The 20459-nt window shown below is 33.7% G+C and overlaps 1 protein-coding gene across 2 annotated transcripts in view; it reads right to left on the reverse strand.

The window, feature by feature from the left end:
* Nucleotides 1-20216, reverse strand: part of LOC115880684 (protein mesh-like) — a 35380-nt gene extending 15164 nt beyond the window's left edge. Inside the window, exons 1-11 of one of the 2 annotated variants that reach the window (XM_030897969.1) lie at nt 20091-20216; nt 19597-19782; nt 19059-19251; nt 14259-14525; nt 13195-13469; nt 11491-11740; nt 11231-11409; nt 8060-8269; nt 6118-6380; nt 4553-4736; nt 103-1335 (exon numbers count right to left, since the gene is read on the reverse strand). In XM_030897969.1, coding sequence (XP_030753829.1) covers nt 722-1335; nt 4553-4736; nt 6118-6380; nt 8060-8269; nt 11231-11409; nt 11491-11740; nt 13195-13469; nt 14259-14525; nt 19059-19251; nt 19597-19741 — 2580 coding nt within the window. In that variant the 5' untranslated portion in view covers nt 19742-19782; nt 20091-20216 and the 3' untranslated portion in view covers nt 103-721. Of the gene's footprint in view, nt 1-102; nt 1336-4552; nt 4737-6117; nt 6381-8059; nt 8270-11230; nt 11410-11490; nt 11741-13194; nt 13470-14258; nt 14526-19058; nt 19252-19596; nt 19783-20090 lie in introns of those variants that run through there. The other variant, XM_030897972.1, reaches the window with a different exon arrangement.
* Nucleotides 20217-20459: the final 243 nt, after the last annotated feature.

Consider the following 20459-nt stretch of genomic DNA (forward strand, 5'->3'; position numbering starts at 1 on the left):
TAGAAGCGACTGATGAGAAATTCGATTCGCAAATACGGGTGTAGTAGACAGGGTTCGGAAGTAGTTAATTAAGACGTAATTTACATGATTAACTACGTGTAGTTTTTCTTGAAAAACTACGTATTTTCCCGTTAATTCATCGGAAATGTTTAATGTAAAACCGCTCCACTAAAAACAGTCGCTCGGCGTAAACTATTCGTCCCCCTCCCATGCATTCTCTGATTTTGCCTGATGGCGCCGATAGCTCAAATGGCGCCGATAGCTCGAATGGCGCCGATAGCTCGAAGCGCACCGATCTAATGCAGTGCGCGGGCTTACATTTATTTCAACGTAAACTGAAGATTACGTGCCACTCGCTCGCGCCGATACCCATTCAGTGCGCGCCCTCCTTAATGCGGCGCGTTCGGTTCGGCTCAGTGTGCGCGACAAGAAAAAAAGTCATTGTGCACGTACCTTTAAGGTTCATAAAAATGTAGCACAGTAAAGTGCAAAGAGGATCTCTGTATGTACATCTACCCATAAACGAGAAATCCTGTAACTCTCCATAAAAATTAGACACATTGTACTATCTAAAAAATTCTCTGACCCTTAAAAAATTCATAATACGAGAACTCTGTTAAACAAGCATTTTTAATATAATTACTACATGCTGTTATACTTTTCTTTATTCGTTTGGAATCAAGCTTTAAAGATATATCAAAAGTTCAGGAAAAAAAATGTTTTAAACATCAGTAATTACACTGCTTCTACTAGCAACCCTGTCTCTATAAGTGATGGGTGACAATTTTCCAGTAGTAGGACTTGCTGGATCAGAGGAACTACTAGTGGGTTTATAAGGTTGGGCATAATCATCAGAACCATAATCTAACTTTGGTTTGCTACCATAATTTACTATATCGGGCTTTTGTTGGTACGGCATGGTGTATGAAACAGAACTGGGAGTAGGACTGACAGGAATATTCGGACTACTCAGCGACTTCCTGTCGATTTCGTAACCCACATCGTTAGGATCGACCTGTTTCGACTCAAACTCGGTTTCAGGGAGTCCAACAAGGGGCTCGTGAGTGCGATAGCTCTTATCGTACATTATGCGCGGTTTAAATACGCTACTTGTCGAAGTGTCACTCAGTGGACTCTTGTTGGACTCGGTGGGACTGAAGCTTCTTGCTGCCAGCGCGGGTTTCTGGGCGTATTGCCAGGAACTATCGTCCGAGTTCATGTACTTTTGATATACCTTAAAGGCGATAAACACTATGACTAAGACTAAGGGTATGAGTACTGCAAAAATTATTCCTGAGGTTATGGCTGCGTTGCGTTGAGAATATTCTTGTTGACCTAATAGAAAGAAATTGGTTTAATGGATGTGAAATGCTATTAAACGCGTTACTTAAATCTATCCGTTTTATTATTATCATTTTTTATTAATGCTTTGACGTACGATTTTTAATCTGACCTTTCTGAAGTGAAACTTCCTTACGCGCGATGGGAGTAAAAATTCAAGGCCGCGACACACGAGCTAGAGTTACGCGAAGGTCGCCAAGCGTCACAACAATGATATCAATCTTGGAGGGTCGTAACTCGTGCTCTTTGTGAGCTAGGGGGCTGAAACTCGTAATTTCATGATATTTAGACGACCTTTCGTGCACCAGAAAATCCCATCATCAATGGCAAAAAAATCGTCCGATTTAATGGCATTGTGAGACAGGAAATTGTAGAGAGAAACAAGCCCTATAACATAGGATACAATATTTTAATGAACAGTGCTTTCCATAAAATCAATAAAATGAAAAATATACGAAATAAAATAAATGTACCTATTTCTTTCGAAAATCGACATCTATGAAAATATGAAACCTTCCTGGACACAAACGGTACATTGTGAGACAAGAAATTGTAGAGAGAAACAAGCCCTATAACATAGGATACAACATTTTAATGAACAGTGGTTTCCATAAAATCAATAAAATGAAAAATATACGAAATAATATACATGTCCTGATTTCTTTCGAAAATCGACATCTATGAAACTATGAACCCTTCCTGGACACAAACGGTACATTGTGAAACAGGAAATTGTAGAGAGAAACAAGCCCTATAACATAGGATACAACATTTTAATGAACAGTGCTTTCCATAAAATCAATAAATTGAAAAATATACGAAATAAAATAAATGCACCGATTTCTTTCGAAAATCGACATTTATGAAAATATGAACCCTTCCTGGACACAAACGGTACATTCTGAGACAGGAAATTGTAGAGAGAAACAAGCCCTATAACATAGGATACAACATTTTAATGAACAGTGCTTTCCATAAAATCAATAAAATGAAAAATATACGAAATAATATATATGTTCTGATTTCTTTCGAAAATCGACATCTATGAAACTATGAACCCTTCCTGGACACAAACGGTACATTATTTCGTGCACTAGAAAACCCCATCACCAATGGCAAAAAAATCGTCCGATTTAATGGGTCTTTGGAGCGTCGTAACTCGGACCCTATGTGAACTCAAACCAAACTCGAAAAGCCCCATCTTTTCATGATATTTTAAAGATGTTTCATGCCCTATGAAACCCCACCATCAATGAATCTATACTGAATGAACATACTCATGTAGTGGTCTGCTTATTATGCTTAAAGCAGGCCACTCACTAGGGAGCATGTTGCGCAACATGTTGGCGAACGCAGTCGCCGTCAACAAGTTTCCAAGTGTATATGATGGTCCGTCAACATGTTGCTAAGTTGCAGGCTCCCAGGACAAAACCAAAAAGCAACAACGTGAGCTGAGCATGTTGCCTAGGTGTGTGGTTCGCAGCACAAGTTGTAGACTACTAGTTAACAGTTAACCTCAAAATTTCGCGTTTTGTCAACTGAAGTTTTGCAACATGTTTCTTGAGTGTGTGGCTGGGTGATTTTTGTTGACAAACCTATTGAGAAGCATGTTGCGCAACATGCTCCCTAGTGAGTGGTTTTACAAATGTAAGCCAAACATGAAATTTTTTTAATCTTTTCAAAAACCAAGATTGGGCATCCTAATCTTTCTTCAGAGTAACATGAAGTAAAAATTACCTCTTGTAATATCATTATTTTTATCATAAATTGTATTTATATTTTTATCATAAATTATCATAAATTGGTAATGTATATTATAAAAAAAGACGTAGTTATAGTATCGTCAGAGATTCAAATCAAACTCTTCAATCAAACTATCTAGATAGCGATGACGTCTGTGGAACTCAGTTATTTCACTCAAAAACGTCAGATTATATGTATTAGAACAATGTACTTACGTAGAGCAATTTTGTATATATTACGTGAGCAAGTAATCAGACAATATGACATTATAATTATGTATGGTATTACACAATTAATCCAATTAAACAATTTTTATCATTCTGAACATTGACGTCGATAATTGTAATCATTTGTTGATGCTGATGATTCCAAATAACAGTTAGCAAAAGGCGCATCCAGAATATTAAAAATATATTTTGTTCTCCAAAGATTTAATTTTATCATTTTTCTGGTTTAACTCCAAAGCTTCCAACTCAAATTTGAGTTACACTATACCGGGTGCGTCTCAAAAGTGGCTCACCCCTATAACTTTTTTATTTTTTCAGATAAAAAACGAGATTTGGTATGTTAGTATATGACATAAATTAGGATTGATTGACGTATTAAATTGTTTTCCGTCACTTCCTGTTTCGCCGGAAATGGCTACAACTTTTGATTTTTAAATGGCACCCTCGGTATTTATTTACTTTATTCGATAAAAAATGACATTCTGAATAAAATGACATATCATATGTCAACTTTTGACATTTTTGCTTAAAACAAAATTGAATTTTAAATTTCAATCTAGAGTGCCATTGCTATGTTAAAAGCACTAATTCTTCACCAAGGAGCCTTGGAAAAAAAGATTTGATCGTCTTATGTTTTTAGTGTCTTGTCCTGGCCAGTTGGAAAATTCTCAACTCGTATTTCTAATCATAACTCAATTTTTTCAAATGGAACGAGGGTGGCTCATGTTTGGAAAAAGCATTTTTTTACGAATAATTTGATATAACACACTTGGTATTGGAACCGCAAGTTATAATTTCAAATAAACCATATGCGAAAATGTCAAAAGTTGATATATGATGTGTCATTCTATTCAGAGTGACATTTGCTATCGAATAAAGTAAAAAAATACCGGGGGTGCCATTTAAAAATCAAAAGTTGTAGTCATTTCCGGTGAAACCGGAAGTGACCGAAAACAATTAAATACGTCAATCAACTCAAATTTATGTCATATACTAACATACCAAATTTCGTTTTTGGTTTGGTTTTTAACTAAAAAAATAAAAAAGTTATAAGGGTGAGCCACTTTTGAGACGCACCCGGTATATTATGACAAGATATACCTATTTCTTCTCTAAAGACAGAAGCTGACATTTGTATGCCTTTTCTTAAACACTTTTTATACATTTTTACATTTACAAACTTTTTAATAAAATAGATTAATTACTATTAAAGTATAGTATATATCTATGAGAATACTCACGTAGACAGTAAGTGTAACCATATTCGGGCGTGTCCCATTGGCCTGTAGCTAAACACGTTCTCCTTGGATCGCCCACAAGAACGAAGTCTTGGTTACACTCGTAGGTCACTTTGGTGCCGGGAACAAACAAGAATGTGCTCTTTCTTCCGAACCTAGGCGTCTCTAAGATGCCACAAGACACCACCTGATAAAAAAATAGTTTCCAATGACATTCTTAATTAAATTACTAAAAACATGTAGAGTGTAGGAAATTGTAGAGTGCTTTCCACAAAATCAATAAAATGAAAAATATACGAAATAAAATAAATGTACTGATTTCTTTCGAAAATCGACAACTATGAAAATATGAACCCTTCCTGGGCACAAACGGTACATTGTGAGACAGGAAATTGTAGAGAGAAACAAGCCCTAAAACATAGGATACAACATTTTAATGAACAGTGCTTTCCATAAAATCAATAAAATGAAAACTATACGAAATAAAATAAATGTACCAATTCCTTTCGAAAATCGACATCTATGAAAATATGAACCCTTCCTGGACACAACGATACATTGTGAGACAGGAAATTATAGAGAGAAACAAGCCCTATAACATAGGGTGCAACATTTTAATGAACAGTGCTTTCCATAAAATCAATAAAATGAATAGTATACGATATAAAATAAATGTACCAATTTCTTTCGAAAACCGACATCTATGAAAATATGAACCCTTCCTGGACACAAACGGTACATTGTGAGACAGGAAATTGTAGAAAGAAACAAGCCCTATAACATAAGATACAACATTTTAATGAACAGTGCTTTCCATAAAATCAATAGAACGAAAAATATTCGAAATAAAATAAATGTACCGATTTCTTTCGAAAATCGACATCTATGAAACTATGAACCCTTCCTGGACACAAGCGGTACATTGTGAGACAGGAAATTATAGAGAGAAACAAGCCCTATAACATAGGATACAACATTTTAAGGAACAGTGCTTTCCATAAAATCAATAAAATGAAAAATATACGAAATAAAATAAATGTACCGATTTCTTTCGAAAATCGACGTATATGAAAATATGAACCTTTCCTGGATACAAACGGTACATTGTGAGATAGGAAATTGTAGAGAGAAACAAGCCCTATAACATAGGATACAACATTTTAATGAACAGTGCTTTCCATAAAATCAATAAAATGAAAAATATACGAAATAAAATAAATAGCGCAATTTCTTTCGAAAATCGGCATCTATGAAAATATGAACCCTTCCTGGACACAAACGGTACATTGTGAGACAGGAAATTGTAAAGAGAAACAAGCCCTATAACATAGGATACAACATTTTAATGAACAGTGCTCTCCATAAAATCAATAAAATGAAAAATATACGAAATAATATACATGTTCTGATTTCTTTCGAAAATCGACATCTATGAACCCTTCCTGGACACAAACGGTACATTGTGGACAGGAAATTGCACCTCTCAAATATTACCATATTTTTATTTAAAAAACGATCAAGTCGCGGGTACACGCTAGTAGGACATAAAGAGTAATAAATAAAATTACCTTGGTTCTAGAAACCTCCTTAAGCTGATATATCGTAGCCTTGTAGTTTTGGGTGTAGTGGGCCAGGTCTCTGTTCAGAGTCATTGCGTAATCGTAGTAACATTCGTACATCTTTGTGCTGCACACGTCGTAGGTTCGCGTAATTTGTTCGGATCTGTTTGCCGGTATAATTTCTTCTGGAGTCATAACAAACACCGGCACGAAGGAACGATTGTTGTAGTTTGAGGAAGTCAAGCCATTTTCTCGAAGGAATAGTGCTCTGCCTATAATAAAATACAAATATTTATTTACCTCATAAATCCGGTAAATCCACTTTTACCAAAGACTTTTACAGCATGAGTAAGATGTTTACTGATGATGCGTCTTTTATATTTTGCATGTACAGGGTGGTCGAAATTGGTCTGTTTTGACAGAGAAAACCTATTTCCTGACTAGATAGAGCAAAACCGACATAGATGTCATAGACTCGATTTCTGAGACACGTTTAATGGCGTAAACCGCCTGTTGATACTTTCACTGCCAACTGAGATACGGCGTCCTTTTGAATTTTTTACCATTTAGAAAATTGCCCATAACTTTTGTATTTCGCGGAATAATAACATTCTGTAAAAACGTTCTTAACGTACTTTGTTAAGAACAATCCAGTGGCGTAGTCAGTGTTTTTCTATACATGCTCTTTTTGTCAGAAATAATAAAAAATATAATTTTTTAAATGGACATCATAGTTGGCTATGAACTTAAAAAAATTCTGGCGTTTAACCCTTTCCAACGATATAAAGTTATGTGTATTTATTTCTAAGAATGGGAGAAATATTAGGTTTTTTACCTTTGTATCGAAGCGGGCCTTGATTTTGTGTTGACCTAGTTGCCTAATTATTATTTTTTATCATAATTTAATATTCTATATCATTATTTATCTGCATAATTAAAAAAATTTCAAAAGGTAAATCAACATTCTGTATTAGTATTACCAATTACAATTAAAACGCCAGGGTTACAACTGAACTATTAAATGGAGAATTTAGAGAGAATTGGGTTGGAATAAGGGGCCCATATCTTGGCCTGCTAGGTTCTGTGATTTAACTTCTTTCGACATTTTTATGGGGGAAATTAAAATACCTTATATATAAGGGAAGAACCATTGGGACGACAGAAGGAATTGCAGAAGGCTACTAGGTAAGCTTTTGGAGTTATTAAACTAGTTCGCCTAATAAATCGTTGTAACTCTGTGCGCAAAAGATGTTTATTGTGTATTCAACAAGGAGATGCTCAATTTGAACATCTTTGATTTTTTAAGAGAGAGAACTATATTCGTCACTCAAAAAATACGTTTTTTAGGTTTGTTCTTTGTTTATTGTATCGATTTCAGTTGTAATTACTAATACTAATAATTACTATTACTAATAATAATAGAATGTTAATTTACCTTTTGAAAAGTCTTTAATTATGCAGATAAATAATAATAAAGAATATTAAATTGTGATAAAAAATAATTGGGCAAATAGGTCAACTCAAAATCAAAGCCCGCTTCGATATAAAGATAAAAACCCTAATATTTCTCTCATTCTTAGAAATAGATACACATAAACTATCGAAATATATCTACTCATATCTTAGAATTATATAAAGTGGTCTGAAAGGAAGCCCAAAATGCAATAATATACAGGGTGTCCCGTTTAAAAAAAATCATCCCAATTCACTCACACTTTTTTGAGCCACCCTATAGAAGTTAAAATATTTTCCTGAAATACATCCTAGAACATACTTTAGATTTGCACTTACACAAAATTTCCAAGTTTTTTATTCTAGGAGTTACAGATTCCCGACGCACTTAAATAATAAATTATTTTGTTCATACTTCTATTTTTCCGAATTTTATACCTACTTTTAGGTTTATTGAATATCAAAAAATTATACGGAAAATACAAAAGAATGTAGTTACCTTTCTGTGAATCTAATACATCATCTATCATCCATTTTGATCCAAAATCGGTGTATACTCTCTGCATGTCGTTGATATTTGAAACTACGCTTACTCTAGAGCCATCGGGTAAAGTAAAATCGTCTTCTTTATTAAAACTCCAATTTCCAAGTAGACCGGCGGTTTTGTTAATGAATGACCATGGCAGATATACTCTGGCTGTCATATAACCTACAGAAAACAAAAAAAAAAACAAGTTATCAACGTGCAAACTATTTCTAACAAAAACAAATATAGAAATTTGTGACGCTCACTAACTCTACTCAAAACGAAATAAATTTTTAAGGATTTACAGTAGGTATTTTGTTAAAAAGGTCATTTGTGTAGCACAAATTTGCTTACTTTTATACAGGGTGTCAAAAAAATAGTGTGTCTAACTTAGGTGGGTGATTCGACAAAATAATAAAGAAAAGAAAATAAAACAAAAAGTTCCTATGAACATATGCCCTAAAATGCTTCCTGAAGAAGTTACAGCTCTCGAAAGGTTAAATAAAAATAATATATTTTGTTTATTTTAAGAACATTGGTAATACCTAAAAATTATTGGCCTCAACCTTGGGGCATCAGGGGCACCCCATTGTATTTACCCCTTAATTCTGCATGCGGGGCTCTGTGGAAGTGAACCGACTACTACCCTAGCGACTCGTGGGAACACTATGAGATCTAGTATTAAAAACATCACCGGTGAAGCTGTGGGGAAGCCCCCTAGCGGCACTGGGAACATTACAAATGAAAGTTCCAAGGGACTAAATCCAAAGGAAACTACAGGGGTGGGGGGGCGGCTGACACTTGCTTGGGATCATCCTCCACAAGTGGCCCACAAGCTACCACCTTCTCCAGCAAGGGTGGGGGGCCTACCTCTAGACCCAATAAGCGACATAAGCTACCGTTTCGTCTACCCGGCCTGGGTCAACCAGACGGGCTAGACGATCCTCTGTGAGTAGGTCTTAGCGGAGCAGAAGCACGGAGATACCTCCGACTGCTCCACGAAGGACTTGCTCCAGAGAAAGCAAAAGCGAAAACACTCCTCCGAAAAGGGGAGAGTAAAGAAACCAAGAAACAACCCGACTCATCTCCATCAAAGGGCAAGAGAGAGGGCGAGAACCTCTCACCTCTTCTCCGGCAGGTAGAGAAAAAAGTCAGGATGGAAAGCCGTCCAACACCGGGAGGCAAGCAGGGTCGTAGCACCAGTTTTGCCGCTATTCCTGGACAAGTGAAAATGGCGGTGCTGCCAAAGGATTTCCTAGAGGTTGCTCTGACCACCGACCAGCAAACGTCTCTAGAAGAGGCTATACTGAACGAAGTTGTGGCGATCGGATCGCAACACAACGGTCTACAAAATGAGGGTCAGCTGCGTTTTGCGGGGATACACTTTCGGGTGGGCATAATCCTCATAGATTGTGTATCTCAAGAATCGGCGAATTGGTTGGTGGAAATCGCACTTTGATATTTGTTTTATTAAATAATTGTTATGACTTATTTATTTTAACAATTTTAATAACTAAATATACACAACAGTGTATCATTATTATTAAATATGTTTCAATTTTTCACAAACTGTTCTGTTCCAAGTTAAAATAAAATAGAAAAGTTCATATGAGAAATTATAAAAATTTATATCGACATTCGAAACAAAAGGATGTAAATGTAAATACACAATTTTTTTTTAAACGTCACAAAAGTATTAATTTTAACGCCTACGCATAAAAGTAAAGCACTTTTACGCCTATAAGCATAAATGAACGAAAATATATTATTAAACTGACATAAAGTGTCAAATTTAAGGAACGTAAGCATAGTTTCTCGATATATAAAATTACTTACAAGGTATTAATTTTAAATATTTTTATATTATTTGGAACGTAGGGTCTTTCTGCCGAGGAGCAAGGGGAAAGACACAACCTATCTGCTGAGTGTTATCCAAGGTCAGAACTTGAATGTAAGGACATCGAGTTAGCGAGTAATCAACTCGAGGGAGGAGGATCATGGTCAGGTCCTCACAATAGGAATTGACCTCAAAGCCAAGGAGGCAATAGAGAAAGAGGGACATATCCTCTATTATAGATACGGGACAACACCAGCCTCCACCTCACGGGTTCCTCAACCGGAAGCAAGCTCCTCGACTGTGAAGCGGCACGGAGGGCCAAACTCCAAACGTGGAAGGGTGTGTACCCTCGGAGGAGGAACTGTTGTCAGAGGAGGATGGGAAATACCCTGTCCCATCTACAACAGGGGTATGATGGGTTATAGATTGTGTGATGACTCAAGGAAGGGGGCACAATAGATCTTTAAGATCGCAGTGATTAACCCTCCCTCTTACTCATTCTACATTCTACATTCTTACAATACCTGAAAATTGCACATTTTAATGTCAAAGCGAAGGGCGATTGTAAAAAATTCCGTAACAGCCCTGAAAGGGTACTTTCCATTGTGGTAGAGAGTACTACTGGTGGTACTTCTTTTATCCTTATAGGCACAGTAATTTCAACAAATGACATAAAAAGCTAGAACTTTTTACGTGCGCTTCATTTAGTTCGAAAAGGTGAACGGTTTTCAAAACTAATTTTCTACGTCTGGACATGTAAAAAATGTAAAAAATTAGTTGGTGTAGAAAACTAATTTTCTACGTGTAGAAAATCTGGTAGAAAATATAACATTTTCTCCCTACCCAACCCTGCCCTAAAGTAAACTGACTTTAATTTTTTTAAGCAAAAACTATGCGTCGCGTCGGAAGAAAAAATCAAGACTTAAAAGTTTTTAAGAATCGATCGGGGATTTTGAAAATAATCTTTTTATTTTAAGAGAAATTAGTAGCGTACCAATTTTTTCTTTAAAAATATTCAATGTAAAACCCGTATGGATGGCACTGGTTGAAATAAATAAAATTGTTTGTACATCAAAAAAAGTATGTTGAAAAATAGAAGACGTGTATCAAGTTTTATAAAGATATCTATAATAAAGGCAGAGATATTATGAAAAAAAGGTTTTTTTAGAAAATTTTACCACCCTGTATCTCAGAAATTAAGATGTTTAGAACATACATTCATATGAAGTTTTTCTCTTAGAATAGGTCCAGAAATCACCCCCTTAAATATTAGCATGTCAGAAGAATCACCCTGTATAAAATAGTACCTTGATTGTCCAAGACCTCCACTCCAACTCCATTGTCAAACATCATAATCACTTCAGACTGATTCAAAATGTAGGTCGGAGTATAAACGGTCACACCAGGAAAATGTTGGAATTTTAAGGACGGTCTGTCAAAGTAAACCCTTTTTCCATCTGTTATAACATCTAGTCTGTATCTCCATCTATAAATATACATAAATAAATTGCATTGATATTAAATAAAAGTAAAAAGATTATGAAAAAATATATAATTCGATAACTACCTTGCGTATTCTGGTCTTCTCCTAACTTCTACCACAGTAGAAGAATTGCCTCTTGCTACTACAGATGTCAGTTGAGTCGCTCTAACTTCACCATATAGGTTAGGATCCATCTGTTCAAATCGGCCCTGAACTTCAATGTTATCTAGTCTGGCGTTGGACTTTATCAAAACAAATTCTCCTTTTCCATTAAACGTGTACTCCAAATCGTCGAAGGTTACAATGTGGGGATCACCATAAACACCAGCAACGCCTTGTTAAAGAAGAAAATTATTCCTTTAGCCAATTTATCAGTCCTAATATGTTTTAGAGTTACTTAAACTTATTATTAGTGATGGCAAAACGGATTAATTTCAATAATCGAGTACCCGACTTTCAAGGAATTTCAATAATCGAGCGATCGCTTGAGCAAAATTTCGCTCGTATTAAAAATACGGTTTTTCGCCCGTCGCTTTTCGCTTGTACTTGCAACTCGTAACGCCAAGCAGTAAGTTGCGTGCGCAGAGAACATAATATTCTTTCGGTGGTGAATGGCAAGTAGCAAGCGACGAGCGACGAGTAATCGCTTAATTCACTTCATATTCAATTTACTTTGAAGTCTTGTCGGTGTAGGTCGAAACATTTTGTAACGCAACGGATAATGTCGTATAAATTTGCTACCTGCAATGTATGTATAAAATTCGCTCGGCTTTGTATCGAGTATGTCATATTAAAATCTGATTTCAATTTATTTCAATCTAGGATCGCTTGCGTTCGTCGCTCGTAACTCGTCACTTACATCGCTCGTTCATAATCGAGCGATGTCGGTTATTTCAATAACGAGTACTCCCGTCACTACTTATTATAACCCCATGCAGACTAATTACGTCATTCGAGACAATGCAAAAACTTGAAAAATCTGATTTTAAAAATAGAATGTGTATTTCATATACCGTTAAAGTGTGAAAAGTTAGAGAAAACTAATAGAGAAAAGCAATCATTGTCCTCTACAATTAAAGAACACTAAAAGGGCATCTTGTTAGCTGATAACATCCAAATTAAGCGGATTATACAGGGTGTTTCAAAAACATGTGCCATCCCTCGTGGGGAGATTAAAATTGCTGTAGGTTGGACTAATAGTAATAATAACTAATGGTAACAATATTTAATAAGAAATTAGTAAAAATACATAATTTAATAATTTTATTTTTATTTTGATTTTATTAATTGTGATTAATAAAATTGCGTTTATCTCATCAAGTAGGCTGAATTAGACAAAATATCAAGAAATAACTTTTAATTGGTATTAAACGCCCCAAATAATTTTGATATCAAAAGAAAAAAGTCAGTGGCGCACATGTTTTTTTTTTAATATTCCAGTGATAACCCATATGCACGTCCCTGATAAATTCATCGACACTTTTTTAGCATTAAAATATGTAGCACTTATAGTAACTTTTACCCGCGAAATTTCATTCGAATCACTAAAAGTACTTGGAAAAAAATTATAATAAATCGAAAGATTATTAAGGCTTAACACCCTGTAGCTACGAAACAAAGCAGAATCGGACCTATGTTGATAAATCTTATTTTTATGTGAGGAATCTCCCCACGAGAGATGGCAAATGTTTTTTGAAACACCCTGTATGTGGAATAACCTATAGGTACATCAGAGTACATCATTCTGTGAACAGAAAAAAATGCTCAACATATTTATCAAAAAATTACCTGGTGCTTGATATGCTACGCAATCCTGAGTAGGTCTCCTTTCAAATCTCAATGTTTCGCATCCCACGGCTTGTTCATCTTGCCATAAACAGCACAGGTACTTGGGAACAACATCGTTAAACCATTGAGATAGCGTGGGTACCTTGGTTGCTTCTTGGTAAGGCATGAGACCTAAATTGTGGCAACGCCTTGGACTTGAACCCCACTGCTGATCGTAAGAAAGCATAAGGTAGTGGTTTTTGTCGTAGCAACATTGCTGCTCAGAACCTTCCAATCTACGATTAAATATTAAGCCATTATTAGAAATACTGTTTGTAACTTTTTTTGAAAATTTCTGGAAATATTACAATTTAAAACAAAATAAATCACAAGCATAATATAGTAGAATAACAATGAAAATTTTACGCAAACCGACAGACATTTGATTGTTATTTACACTATCAGTGTGAATGTTCTTCATCTAATCAAACGTCATCTGTTCAACAGAAACGGTTTTATCATAATTTTTTCCAAGAAAAATTTATGACTAATTTAAAAAAATTAAAAGTTGCCAAATTTATCATTTCAGTCATATAACAACTACCTACTCAACATGTTTATTTTTTGTCAGTACTGGCATGTACTGATTATTTCCATTTTAAATATCTTGCTCGTTCGGTTGCTCGTAGCGTAGTCAAGATACATTTTTTTCACTCAGTAGTTTTATACAGGTACGGACGAAAAATTATTACTTTTCAAAACAGTTAAAACACTTTGTTAAAACACATGTAAGTGGCGCCCCCTACAAATAGGAGTCATATTGACATCAAAATCAAATTTCTTATGTAAAAAAACTCCAAATTTCATACAAATATTGACGTTACTTCAGAAATTATTTGTAAAAAATCGAAATAAACATGAAACTTCTACACCCTGTATCTCCGAAACCAAGCATTTTCGGACATACATTTATACGAGCTTTTTTGCTTATTTTTATCTGCAGAATATGCTGCCGAAGATTCCGGAATAACAGTTCGGACCACCCTGTATAATTATTCAAACACAAACTATGTATTATAACTTACGTTGGTGATCCAGTTTTAACGCAATGCACAGCTTGGTTGTTGTAATAGCAAGTGGGGTTGGAATCTTTGTCACAATCCCAATCAGGCATGTATTTGCCTTTGTCTGCTAGGGCTTGTTCTAAAGTACACGGACACTGGGGTAGTTCGTGTGCGAAGTTCTTCAAGTATCTGTCAGTTCGCAGCCAATCGTTGCACAAATATTCTGGCCAGTTTGTTCCGTAAAGTCTTTCCCATTGCCAGCCGAAGTACCAACCAAGAGGGATGGGTCTAAATTAGAATTTTAAAAAGAAACATATAAGGTAACCATAATACCATCCGATAGAAAAAAAGTAACGGCGTCAGAGATGGCTTGGAAATGAAGATCGCTGTCGAACGAGCCTCATTTCCAACTAAGTTGAAGTATGCACAGGGTGGCGCCTCTGATGCGCCGCAGAAGCTCCAAGGAGAAGCAAATGAAATTTTGGCAGCATATATAGGTTAACTGAAAACATTTTTTAAAAATATATAGAATTGTACAGGGTGTCCCCAAAGAAAGTAACACATCAAAGTTGTGTTTTTACTAATGGAATACCCAAAATATTAGTTAATTTTCGGATTCTAGGAAAAAAATAAAGATGAGTTTTGTTAAAGAAGAATAAACATAAAATCTAAGGATTCTGACATATTTCACATTTTGTGAAAATGAAGAATAAATTTTAAATTTCGATAACAGCTACCTAAATTTTAGTTGACTTTGTATAGCCTGATATTTAATTACAGTAACCATGTATGTTAAACCAAATTGAAATTTGAGCCAAAAAGTTATACAGGGTGAAACCAAATTAATATGGAACATTAGTCACTTTTAAAAGCAAGTTACTCCTTTATTTTAAATGGAACATTCAGTATATTTTTCCGGTGTTCAATGAAGAATTTATATATCTTCAAAATATTATTAAAGTTGCCTACCCCTCAGACAAAGCCTTTCCTAGATATTTTAATTTTTATGATTTTGCGTCATTAGATCTTAATTATTTGAATAAATCTAGGTGGCTGTGTGATATACCTTTTGTTAATTTAACAAAAATTAAAGATTGTAGAGTAAAATACTCAAGGGTAATAAAAAGATACACGTTTAAAACATATTTTAATTATTACAGAAATATAACTAGATATAAACCTATAATTATGCGACAAAAATTAGCTAGATGAAATGCTTACTTTTCTGTTAACTGCATAAAATGATTGTCTTTTCAAAAGCATCTTTTCATTTTAAAAGGCATATGTGGAGTTCTACCTCGAAAAGCAGCTGCAATAATTTCTCTCATGTTGTCGACAGTAGTTGGTCGAGTTTTTGCATATGCATTCACCAACTAATAAGATCATATCAGTTCTCTCTGATGTAGGATAAGTTTGCATTTTCGGCAAATTTCTGAGAAATGTTTTTGTTTTAACTAACACAAAATGATAACTAGTTATTAAAGTTGGACTAGTTAGACAACTATGTTGAAGTAACGTCAGACATATCACAACCACCTAGATTTTATCAAATAATAAAGATCTACTCAGATCAAATCATGTAAATGAAAATATCTAGGAAAATCTTTGTTTGAGGGGTAGGCAACTTTAATAGTATTTTGAAGAGATATGAATTCTCCATTGAATATCGGAATAATATACTGGGTGTTCCATTTAAAATAAGAGAGTAACATGCTTTTAAAGGTGACCATTGTCAATATTAATTTTGTCTCACCCTGTATAACTTTTTGGATCAAGTTTTAATTTGATTTAAAGTACAATAGTTAATTTAACTATATACTTATTAGGCTATACAGAATAAATTCCAGTTTAGATAAATTGTAATTTAAAAATTGTTCTTTATTTCTAGAAAATGTTAAATATGTCAAAAACCTTACATTTTCGTCATATACTTCTCTTATAAAACTCACCTTTGTTTTTCTCCCAGAATCCGAAAATCAATTAATATATAGGGTGTTCCATTACAAAAAACACAACTTTGATGTTACTTTTTTTGGGGACGCCCTGTAGAACTCTCTATATTTTTAAAAAGTGCTCTGAATTAACCTACATATGCTCCGAAAATTTCATTTCAATATAAACTCCCGTTCTCCTTGGAGCCTCCGCGGCGTATGAGAGGCGTCACCCTGTATATATTTATTATTTATAAAATATCTGGTAGAATTTCCTTCGACTTTTATACTGTATGATATAGTATCTATACAGTGTCAAGGTGAATATCATCTGCCGTCACTTTGAAATCAACTTGACGCGTTTTTATTATTATACAGTATATTATACATACAGGGTGGCGCAACTCATTCGCCTCGGTTGATTATACGAAAACGGAAAGATGTAGAAACAAAATATTTTATGGATATATGTGGGGAGACAATGTGCACAATTTAAAATTATTTTGAAATATTCAGGATGTTCCAGAACTAAGATCCATATCAAAGTTATATTTTTTCTTATGGAACACCCAGTATTTTATTTCGTTTTTGGATTCTTGGGTCCAAAAAAAGGCATTTATTATAAAGGTTAAATATGTTTAAAATCTTTAGTTTTTGAGATATTTAAAGATATTTAAATTTGCAGACTACAATAGAATAGACTATTAACACCCTGTACATTACTTTTCTCAGAATTAATTCTTATGCTGAGTTTAAAGGTAGAAAAATAAACTGAAAATTAAAACTGAACTTTCCTGAAAAATGGTATTGGTTCCTTAAATGTATACAGGGCTATCAAAAGTTGCTGATCTATTTTAAGGATATATTTTAAATAAAAACTTAGTTATTTCAAATACAACACCCTGTATTTTTTTAAATAAATCTAAGCAGATTCAAATGCTCTTTCAAACTATATTAGAGTTTCCTATACCTAGATCAGATTTTGAAGCGATTTTTAAATAAAATTACAATCAAGATGGCTGGTGTCGCCATGGCAATTTTCTAGTGACAGTTAGTAACTATTTTCAAAGTCGACATTATTTTATGGGCATTATTATTTATAATTTATAACAGTTTACTTAAATTTACCTACAATAGTTTAATAAGTAAGTATTCATTATTTTATCAAGAAAAATAAAGCAGTATCTGTTGACGGAATGAATAGATATGTTACTAGTGATATTATTTTGTGAGGAAAATTGCTTCTTGGCCTCAAGGGCTTATGATCAAAGATATCCAAATAGGAATCTTCCTGATAAGCGTTTCTTTGAAAAACTTCTTGTCCTATTTCGCAGAGCTGGTAGTGTGGTTTATAAAAAACCTATTAGGCAGAAACCTGTCGTTGGAAGTGAATAAAATGAGTTTGCCGTAATTGGCTATTTTATAGAAAATCCGTATATCTACAAGTCATAGTAAAATAATTCAAAGAACTACTTCTTCGTTTTTCTTGATAGAATAATATACACATAATTAATAAATATTATTTATTAAACTATTGTAGGTAAATTAAATAAAAGTAAAATTGGTAAAAATTTAAATAAGTCCATAAACTAATTTTGATTTTCAAAATAGCTACTAATTGTCACTAGAAACTTGCCATGACAACACTAGCCATCTTGATGACAATTTTATTGAAAAATCGCTTTTTATTCAAAATCTGAGCCAGATAGGTATAGGAAACCCTAATATAATTTGAAAGAGCATTTAAATCTGCTTCGACTTATTTAAAAAAATACATAGTGTTGCATTTGAAATAACGAAGTTTTTATGTAAAATAAATATTTAAAATAGACCAGTAATTTTTGATACCCCTGTATACATTTAAGGAAGGAATGACATTTTTCTGTAAAGTTTATTTCTCTACCTTTAAACTCAGCACAAGAACTAATTCTGAAAAGTAATGTACAGGGTGTTAATAATCTATTCTATTGTAGCATGCAAATTTAAATATCTTTAAATATCTCAAAAACCAAAGGTTTTAAACATATTTAACCCTTATAATAAATACCTTTTTTGGGTCCAATAATCCAAAAATTAAATAAAATACCGGGTGTTCCATAAGAAAAAATATAACTTTGGTATGGAACTTAGTTCTGAAACACCCTGTACATTTCAAAATAATTTTAAATTGTGCACATTACCTCTTCACATATACCCATAAAATATTTTGTTTCTACAGCTTTCCGTTTTCATATAATCAACCGAGGCGAATGAGGTGCGCCACCCTGTATATTTGATACCAATTAAACTTTTAGTTACGTAATCGAGAGCGATTTTAAATTCATTGTTGCCAACCATGGATATTTTCCACGCCGGGCTGACTAACAGGAATTTAAATTTTGCGCTGGGGATTCACGTGGTAGCTCTACTGTAAAAAATGTCAAGTTGCCACATTTATTTATTTATTTTCCGACATTCTGTCATTCGTTTTGACACTTTAGTTCTATATTACGAGTTTTTAGTTTAAATAAATACTGTTATGGTATATATGATACTTCAAGCTTAAAAATGTTTATTACTAAACCTTGCAGTCAAATATTATTGTTTTTAGAACCTCTTTTAGTGCGAATTGTACAAGATTACTTAATAGCCGTAAGAAACTCATCGCAACTTTATTAGAATATTTTGAACGGCAAAGCGGTAGCAATGACCCTTTACGTTCCTTAAGCGCTGTTAAGAAGGCGAGTTTTGTTGATGTATATAATAACTGTTTATATATTTATATTTAGTTTATTTTTGTTTCCTAAAATATTTTGATTAAAAGAAAATATGCAAAGGTAGGCAACGCTGTGCCGGTCAAGCTTAATCACGTGACTAAAAGTTTATTTGATATGAACTATTATAGACTTACCTACTCCATACTACTGGATTTATTTCTACCGATTGTGCAGCGCTGTTATAATCAGACTGTACTGGGATAGTATCTGTCAAATTTATTTGAATGAAACCGAACTTGATGTCTGTTAGGAAAGTGTTTTCTCTATTTCTATATTGTGATGGCACAATGGTATACTCTCCTGTATTCTGGACGTTGCTTGCAATATCTAAAATTAGTAAAATTTCATAATAGTATATTTGGTATACTTTGTTTATTCTGGTAGGTAAAAATAACATATGACATTAAATGTTTGTCAAAAGTGTATACTTTCTGACTAAACCAAATATAATAAGTATGTTTGAATGAGAATATATTTTTTTTGCATTTAATTCCAATTTACCTGCGTAAATCATAATAAGACTGGTTAAACTATTTTAATACATCTATTATAATAATAATTGTAATGTAGATAAGTTTCACGTATAGTTTTTCTGATAATATGATAATAACAATACTATGCTCATAAAAAATATTAATTATAAATTTATTAATAATTGATTTTAAAGATTACCTGTAATATACAAAAATGCAGGACGAATAGTTGTTTCTCTGTAACCCCATAATGATATCCTAATATTTGCGTTATCGTTGGTAGTTAAATTGTACTTTTCCCATGTTATTTTGATTTCTGCAGGTGATTTGTCATGGACCTTCATATCTTTGAAGTAAATTTTCTGGGCTGCACTAGCAGGATTTTCTATAAAAATACATTATTAGAAATCATTTTGTTAGAAATATTTATTAATAATCAATTTAAATATGAAGACTAAAAAATTACATTTGTTACAACATTTACAAAAAATTAAGTTTTGATTTTTTTTTTTAATTCTTTTATTGTTGATTGGTTCATTTGAAATTTGCTTAAGATTGAGCAATATTCATAAAAATCAACTATAAAATCAAGTACTTTTATGAGTACCTAATTCTCTTTAGCACAAAGTACTAGAAATGTTTAGAAAGCATCGTTGTGGGTGATATGATATCCCCAATCAAGGTATCACTTACCAACATAGTATCTCCCTTTCCATTTATAAGTTCCAGGTCAATAGCAATTTCCAGCCTAACGTAACCTTCTACCATTAAAGGTGGCTGAATGCAAATAGCTCTGTTTCTACTGACTACTACACCATAAACCACGTCAGCCACATCAAACTTGCAAAGAACCTGATCGGAAGGATTGAAACATGGTCCAGTGATGTTGACTACAGTTCCTCCCAACATGTTTCCAGACTCGGGAGCAAACATTAGAGGTAAATTTGCTCCATCTAGAAAATGAATAATGTACAAATACCTTTCATAGATGTGCCTATTATTGATTAGTGATGTAACGAATATCAAATTTTTAAACATTCGAATACGAATGCAGATGCGAAT

The sequence above is a fragment of the Sitophilus oryzae genome, unplaced genomic scaffold (genome assembly GCF_002938485.1).
Source record: "Sitophilus oryzae breed Bouriz unplaced genomic scaffold, Soryzae_2.0 scaffold_1082_pilon_pilon, whole genome shotgun sequence".
NCBI classification, from domain to species: domain Eukaryota; kingdom Metazoa; phylum Arthropoda; class Insecta; order Coleoptera; family Curculionidae; genus Sitophilus; species Sitophilus oryzae.